This window comes from Argopecten irradians, chromosome 7 (genome assembly GCF_041381155.1).
Source record: "Argopecten irradians isolate NY chromosome 7, Ai_NY, whole genome shotgun sequence".
Classification (NCBI taxonomy): Eukaryota; Metazoa; Mollusca; class Bivalvia; order Pectinida; family Pectinidae; genus Argopecten; species Argopecten irradians.
In genome coordinates this window covers 8,254,160-8,262,800 of record NC_091140.1, presented here as the reverse complement: position 1 = coordinate 8,262,800, position 8,641 = coordinate 8,254,160, and the positions used below count along the sequence as shown (strand labels likewise).

The 8,641-nt window shown below is 36.0% G+C and overlaps 1 protein-coding gene across 1 annotated transcript in view; it reads right to left on the bottom strand.

Annotated features, from left to right (window-relative positions):
• Positions 1-630: 630 nt before the first annotated feature.
• Positions 631-8,641, bottom strand: part of LOC138326858 (acid-sensing ion channel 3-like) — a 32,715-nt gene continuing 24,704 nt past the window's right edge. Inside the window, exon 7 of the mRNA XM_069272847.1 lies at positions 631-964. Coding sequence (XP_069128948.1) covers positions 631-964 — 334 coding nt within the window. The remainder of the gene's footprint in view (positions 965-8,641) is intronic.

Here is an 8,641-nt window from a genome sequence, read left to right as displayed (position 1 = left end):
ATTAGCAGATATAAGATACCGATCTTGCATAAATTGTTGAAGTTTTTTTCCTCTCTCATTGGCATCTGCAATATCCCCCCCCCCCCCAAAAAAAAATTCTTTAGATAGCTGTGCGTTAAAATCCCCAATTACAATTATATTACCATTTTCTACATATTTGTCATACATATCACATAAACATTGCATGGTATCTCTATATTTACAAAGAGGTAAATTGGTGGATGGCATCAATACACCAATAACACAATAAGATAAATTACTAACTTTAACATGTAGACCAATAACTTTGTCATTACCATCCTGTAAAAGAGGAGTCACTTTCAGGTTTTTACGCCATAAAAATGCTACTCCTCCAAAACCACGCCCCTTCCTATTTTCAGGTTCTGTATCCAACCTGTCATCACATCTACCAAAATTTTTGAATTGTGTGTCAATACTATTTAAAAAGTGCAACTGCTCAGGCATGAGCCAGTGCTCTGCACTGAAACTGATATCCATTATTTTAAGTGAATCACATAAGTAAGGTGTGCCAAACATTACACCGCGAATATTCCAGCTTTGCAGCCTCATTACAATAGCAAGGCTTAAAACGAGTAGTGAGTATATAAGTTCTTATTCATCTATCAAGTCCTATTGGTACCTCTCAAAATTGTCCCTGTTGTCACCTGTATTCCAATAGTTGTCATCCTGTACGCCTCCCCAATCGTGAACGTGCTGCTGAGCTTCGATGTGAGACTGTCTCCCATCATTTTCAAAGAACCACTCGCGAACTAGAACTCCTGGTGGCCAGAATCCATCCTGGAGAGCAAAATCACAATCGCTTTCGACAACATTGAGTCGCGCTGTATATGTGGGCTCCTTGTAGTATTTTAAGATTCTTACATAAGTAACCTTTACGCCATAGTCAGCTGCATATCCCATAATAGATTTGACCACCTCTTTGTAAGTACCGTTTGCCTTTATTCTTTACATTAAAATACGCTTAGTGCGTTTTTTTCCGTTGCACCCCTTGAAAAACGTAGCTCCGTTGTTCTTTCCTGTTTTCGTTTCTAGTGTTTTCACGTGTTGTCGCTTCATGCTTTGTATTGTTGGCGCGAGAAACTTGCTCTTTGTCTCCATTTTTTACTCGATCGGCATAAGTGTCTTTTGTTTTAGGAATAGGCGGCGCTGTTTTATTACACGAGGAAACATTTTTTTTATGTGTATGGCGTTTTGTCTGTGTCTTTTTCCACTTTATCTTTATGTTGCCGTTTTTTGTTTTCTAACACCACATGTTCATTACCATTCTGCGAAGCTGTCTCATTATTACTGTTGGTACTTTCTTTTAAGTTTGTATTGTCTACAGAGTTTTTGGAATTCTTTGCATTTTCAAATACCGGTGGTGATTTGGTATTACATTCTGACGGTAGCTCTATTTGTTGGTTTAGAATAATGCAGTCTTTATGTTTAACTTCTGATTTTATTTTTTCGTTTTGTTTAAAGTTGTTTGCGTACGCTTCGGTGAGTAGTTCATAAGTATCAAATTATTCATACGATATAGGTTCGAAGCTTAATTCACCATGTAGATTATTGAAAAAAGGGATAGTCTTCTGTTCTGGCAAAGTTGTTTTTGTATTCGGTTTTGATCACATGTTTATACTCCATTTAACAGGTCTATTGTACCGATGTGGTTTGGATGAAAACATCGCTTTATCAATAAACGTGTTAAGGCCTATGGGAACTTTGGTGAGTTTGTCCCATCTTTGTATTTTGTATTATTGATTCAGATTGATTGCCTGCTGATTCCATGAATCATGTATTCTCATCTATCATCATCATATCAATGTAACTAAAGGTCTGTTTAGCAATATAAAATTTCTCTGTATATTAATACTTTTGTGTTAATATGAATTGCCCCATTCCCCCAAGTCATGTGTTTTAATCACCATTATCGACTGTATCCTTTTCCAAATGGAGACAGATAATAAACAGTATTGATCAGTTGGACAAGATCGATATCTAATTGTGTATGTATACGTCTAATCAACAAGAAATACATGTAAAATCATTTGTTTTGTTTTTATTGTCTACACAACCATAACTCATTCCAAATTGGGCATAGTGCCATGGATTTTTTCGGGATTGAATTAATTATTAAAATCATTAAATAATTTTGTTTTGAAATTAAATAAGAAGCTCAAACATTTTAATTGTGTTGATAACATAAAATAAGTAACTTTTGTTACTAAAACATACTAATTTCTACTGACGTATGCTCCTGTTTTAATAGATTTAGATTATTAAAACCCTTCGTTGGCCGTGAAGCACCTTTAGATTCAATTATTGTTTAATTTATTTGTGGTGGGAATGAACTGGGTCGATCATCAGCACCTACCTCAATCGGCTAATGTTTGGAGCTCTTGGATTCAAACGTCGATCTGGCCGTTATATTAATCCAATCTTTGTCACCAATAGTGATGAAAATAGATTGATGTCGCCTCACGTGCTTCTTTGATGGAGCTGTCCTGTAGGTAGGGCGTTAGAAGAATTATACCTACTACCCCTATTTCATGATCGTAAAAGGCGAAAAAAGGTAAAAAGAATCTGATATGTTCTCTTCTTCTTAAATAACTGTCTTCTTCCTAACGTCTCCGTTTGCATAACCTCACTTTTTGTCTTCTGTTGAGCGCTCGCCCTTGTGAGGTAGACTCTGGGTTCTGTCCCCTGGCCGAGACACACCAAAGTCTATAAAAGTGGTAGTTTCTGCTCCCGCGGCATATTTTTTAAGTATAATGTGACGCGGGTGGGGTGTGTGTTGCTTGGTGTCATCGGCGGCATGCTTCGGTGATATAACACTATAGAAAGGGCAAGGTTTCACTATACCGCAGTCTGCTAAAACATGCACCACACACTGCATACACGGGAGACCGTCCTTACATGACCCTGGCTGTTTATAGGACGTAAATAAATAAACCAAACAAAACCAAACTTTGAAGAAGTTTGAAATTGCGAAATTAAATAACCCTGTTGCCCGAACGTTTTTTCCTGAGCGCAAAAAAGGCAAAAAAAGTCTGTTTAGGGTCACACGACCGACCCTAATTTTTTACCCCCGACCCTACTTCTTTTTCCACTTTCCTTCGATAAGAAATAAAAGTCGGGATTTCAATCTCAGACTCCGGTTCCGGTGTAACGTTGAAAATGGACCTCCGTTAAAAATTGACCTCGGGTCAGTTTTCAGCGTTGAAAACGGACCCCGAATGCCGTTGAAAATTGAACATGCCGTTGAAAATTGACAGTGTCTAGGGTCAAATCTCAACGGGAGGTCTGTTGAAAAATGACCGTGGAAAAATGACCTTGGCAAACTATCATCGGATGGTCTGTTGAAATATGACCCTAGTACATTCACATATATAACTGTTGCACAAACATAATTCTCGAATTCTGTCATCGCCATTTCTAATATAAGCGACTCTTCTGTGCTGTTTGGTATGGAGAATACGGCACTACAAAACTTTCATTTTTTCTATAGTCATTTTGTTCGTCCGTGTAGATAATGTTAATTTAATTGTTCTCAAACTGAGGAAATGCTATATAACACTGTGGTAACGAAGTAAATAAAGAGGAATTGTTGTTATCAACTGCATGCAAAGTTTGTACTATGTGGTGTTCACTTCCGAGTACCAGTGTTAGTGTTACAAAACTATAATTATGGGATATTATTAATTTGTTTCTTAATGATTTTTTTTAATTATATTTTCGATGATTTTACGTTTGTCAGATATTCAGTAATTGTTAATATATGTTTATTCCCTGCAATACAAGAATGTATGTATTATATATCTGCTTATGGATCAGTTATGTTGTCTTCTGCGTATGGTTGTTTTGTGTAGTTATGTTGTGTTGTGTGGTGTGTTTTGTTGTGTTGTGTGTCATTGTGTCATGTTATTGTGTTGTGTGTCATTGTTGTATTGTGTGTTGTTGTGTGCTGTGTGGCTGTGTATTGTGTTGTGTTGTGTTGTTGTTCCGTGTTTGTGTGATGTGTTGTTGCGTTATGTTGTTTGATGTTGTGTTGTTGTCGGGTGTTGTGTTGTTGTGTATTGTTGTGTTGTTAGGTGGTGTTGTATTGTTGTTGTGTCGTGTGTTGTGGTATGGTTGTGTTGTGGGTTGTTGTGTTGTTGTGTGCTGTTTTGTTGTATGATTTTGTGTTGTGTTATGTTGTGTGATGTTGTCGTGTGTGGTGTTGTTGTGAGTTATTGTGTTGTTTTTGGGTGGTGTTGTATTATTGTTGCGTGGTTGTGTGTTGTGGTTGTGTTGTGTGTTGTGTTATGTGTTGTTGTGTGATTTTTGTTGTTATGTTGTGTTTGGTTGTGAGGTGTGTTGTGTTTTTGTGGTGTTGTGTGTTTAGTTTAAATCAATTTTATTGTAACAAAACACAAATGGATTGGACAAAAGTTATTACAACTTATTGACGTCCTTTCCGAACAAATAAATATATAATAACAATGATATTTTGTCACGTGATAGCTAAAATATGTCTATATATGTTTACTTTATATATCAAAACAAAACAAAGGTTACAAATTAGGATATAGCTAAAGAGATAAGGGAGAGATGAGAGACACCAACGCATATTTATGTTTGTTATAGAGGGTTTTACTTAGAACGTGTGAGTGGTTATTCTTAAAGTTATATGTGCCGTAACTGGCCGAAAATTTGGACATGTTATTTTTTCTTCAATTATCTATTTAAAACCATAAGTTTGAATGAATAAAGCTGTGAAAATCATTCAAATGGACAGACAAACATATATAATGCCTTATAAACGTTAGTTAGAATACATAGGTTATGCAATATGAAATTCTTGTTTTTTATGCCTTATACACGTTTAGATGGAAACATACCTTCAGAAATCACTTTACAATTACTAATAATACTGTAAAAATGTGCAATGAAATTGTGGACAACAATATGGCTTCATGGTCTGACCGTATGAACTCTTTTCACTACACTAAAGATGTAAATATAATGATTTTTGCAGTACTGCCAAAAATCATTTTTAGCTCTCTTTTGTACTTGTAAAATTAAAACCTATACATTGAAAGTATTGTAATTCTCAAAATCTTGGTAACTTTTGTAGTGGAATAACATATTAAAAGCTCTTCTTGATTTGTGACTATGAAAAATACGGCACATATAATTTTAACTAGTCGGTGGAAGTATGTCTACACACAAATAGCCTTCTGCTTTTCTAATTTTCAGTCACATCCCGTGCCGCGTTTGCCTTTCACCATGATAATCCGAGTCTTTACGAATTCCTGTCTTTCGTACTTGTTGTGTGTTGTTGTTGTGTGATGTGTATTTGTGTTATGTTGTGTGATGTGCTGTTGTGTTATGTTGTGTTGTGTGATGTAGTGTTGTGTGATGTAGTGTTGTTAAGTGTTTTTGAGTGTTGTGTTGTTGTTGGATGTTGTTGTATTGTTGTTGCGTGGTTGTGTGTTGTGGTGTGGTTGTGTTGTGTGTTGTTGTGTTGTGTGATGTTTTGTTGTGATGATGTGTCGTGTTGTTGTGTAATGTTGTCTTGTGTTGTGTGATGTTGTGTTTAGTGTGATGTGTTGTTGTGTTGTGTGATGTTATGTTGTGTGATGTTATGTTGTGTGATGTTGTGTTATTTTGTTGTGTGGTGTGATGTGTTGTTGTGTGGTGTTGTGTTGTGTAGTGTTGTTGTGTTTTTGGTGTGTTGCTGGTGTGTTGCTGTGCTGTGTGATGCTGTGTGGTTTCGTGGTGTTGTGGTGTCGTGTTGTGTTGTTGTGTAAAAACGAGTTCTTATGGGGTCACTTTTCAACGGGGTCTATCTTCAACGGGTCGGTGTTAAAAGTGCGCTGAAAGTCCAGTTTTCAACGGTTTTCGGGGTCATTTGTCAACGTTGAAAAATGACCCGAGGTCAGTTTTCAACGGGGGTCCATTTTCAACGTTACACCGGCCATCAGTTTAGAGTGAAAGACACTAAAAAAAAAAAAAAAAATCCTCTGACCAGCCGACCCTATTTTTTTTTGCCAATGTAAACCTAAACAGACATATTTTTTGGCCTTAGCATCGTAATGATGAAGGCAATCTTTTACTTATTTTTCTAGTTTGTTATTTTAAAAGGAAAACGTTCTCTGATTCCAAAACGAAGAAAGTTTTAATTTTGAAGATATCTTGAAGATTTGTTTTTATGATTAGTATATGCAGTGTATCCATCTCCTCCTTCTTTCGTATGAGTTTTGTCCACACGATTTCTCCAAACTGTGTATTAGACTATGTGAGGTCTAAATATATTCATTAAAACCTTTTCTTTTTAGTTTTGTTGATGTCAACATCAGATCCCATACCATGCGTTCACAAATACAAGGTCGAGCTGTAATTAAAATGAAAAAGTATCGTTCAATACCACATAAGACGCATGTTGTATTGCAAATCCATAAAGTCCCAATATCCGTATCTGTCTGATTTTTTTCATGATTTAGAAGAATTTCTTTTGTAAATCATGCAATGATAGGACTAAATCGAAGTCAAGATGGGCGCTTATAATCTGGAAACTTTTGATAAACAAACAAATGAATATTGAACATAGCTAAGTGGGTCCCACTTTTCAAACAAGCCGAAGTTAGCCGACATTGTAATGTCGTTGCTGAGAAAATCATGTGACTACCGAAACTACGTAACGTCGTCCCGAACTCTTCCGAGAACGGGTCATGTATTAACCTTCATTCGACTTTTAAAACCTATTCATTTGTCATTATATGCATTTTTTTGTTTTACCTGTATTTATCATGACAATACGTGATCAGACTGGTCCTTTTCAGCAGGGTCTATAAATACATCAACGTTACAGGAACTCAACATAAAGGTGAGACAATGGTGTAGGGAATCGTTTGTGTCATCGATTGTAACTCGTAATCTGTTTACTTAAGGTACACAATATTTTTTATGTAATATTAAATACTTTTCTTAAAACTTATTATGTATCGTTATCGATAGATTTGGCAGTTATGATAGAATCGATATTAATTACATGAATATTAATCTACGTTTCAAAGGTGAACTAGTTACATTGCCACTGCACAGTACCTATATGTTGCTATTAAGCCCAATGTATGGTATTTTCCAGTATTTACATTGGCTGTTACGCTCTGGCGTACGTTTTGATTTTTTTAATCAAAAGTTTCCAGATTATTATCGCCTATCTTGACTTCCATTTAGTCCTATCGTTGCATTATTTACTACAGAAATTCTTCTAAATCATGAAAAAAATTTATTTGACTATTCATGTTAAAATAAATATTGACTGATCCGTTTGTGTTTACAATTACTTCATTCAAACACTAGTCGATCATTTACACATCCATGTGTATTCGTTGGTCGCTACTGATATGAAATGAAATGCAAAGCAAAATTTGCAAATTTACCCCATCCACAATAAATAAAAAACCAAACCAAACAAGAACTAATAACAACTTTAGAGGAAAAATTTCAGAATTTATTTTATTAATGACAACATTCTCCAAGAACGTTTATATGTGAAAAATCAATTATACCTTTTATATGAGTGCGAGAGTAAAACAAATCCAGACATCAACATTTATATTAGGCCTATCAATATATCTTATAAACCCTATCTAACCCCTAACACAATGCCCTTTCGATTATTTTTTTTCAGAAATAAATAGATAGCTGATCAGAACATAAACATAACTGAAACAGAGTGACGGAGTGGTGTGAATGTACTATTTATGACAAACAACTATCAGTTACCTCCCCTTTACCAGTTTACAGGTCATTATACGAACGCTAATTATCATTACTTTGTTTTGATTGTTACAAACAGATAATAAGTTATATGAAACCTTGAAAAATGAAAATAAATCATGAGTATCTAACATTATGTTTTATAATATAATCCTGATACCCAATGTCTTCGTCCACGTTAATTTTTAGCCCACCATCATCAGATGGTGGGCTATTCAAATCGCCTTTCGTCCGTGGTCCGTCGTCCGTCCGTTAACAATTCTTGTTACCGCTATTTCTCAGAAAGTACTGAAGGGATCTTTCTCAAATTTCATATGTAGGTTCCCCTAGGACCCTAGTTGTGCATATTGCATTTTGGGACCGATCGCTCATCAATTCGGCCGACTGGCGGCCATCTTGGATTTTGATAGTTAAAGTTTGTTACCGCTATTTCTCAGAAAGTACTGAAGGGATCTTTCTCAAATTTCATATGTAGGTTCCCCTAGGACCCTAGTTGTGCATATTGCATTTTGGGACCGATCGCTCAACAAGATGGCCGACTGGCGGCCATCTTGGATTTTGATAGTTAAAGTTTGTTACCGCTATTTCTCAGAAAGTGCAGAAGGGATATTTCTCAAATTTCATATGTAGGTTCTCCTAGGACCCTAGTTGTGCATATTGCATTTTGGGACCGATCGCTCAACAAGATGGCCGACCGGCGGCCATCTTGGATTTTGATAGTTAAAGTTTGTTACCGCTATTTCTCAGAAAGTACTGAAGGGATCTTTCTCAAATTTCATATGTAGGTTCCCCTAGGACCCTAGTTGTGCATATTGCATTTTGGGACCGATCGCTCAACAAGATGGCCGACCGGCGGCCATCTTGGATTTTGATA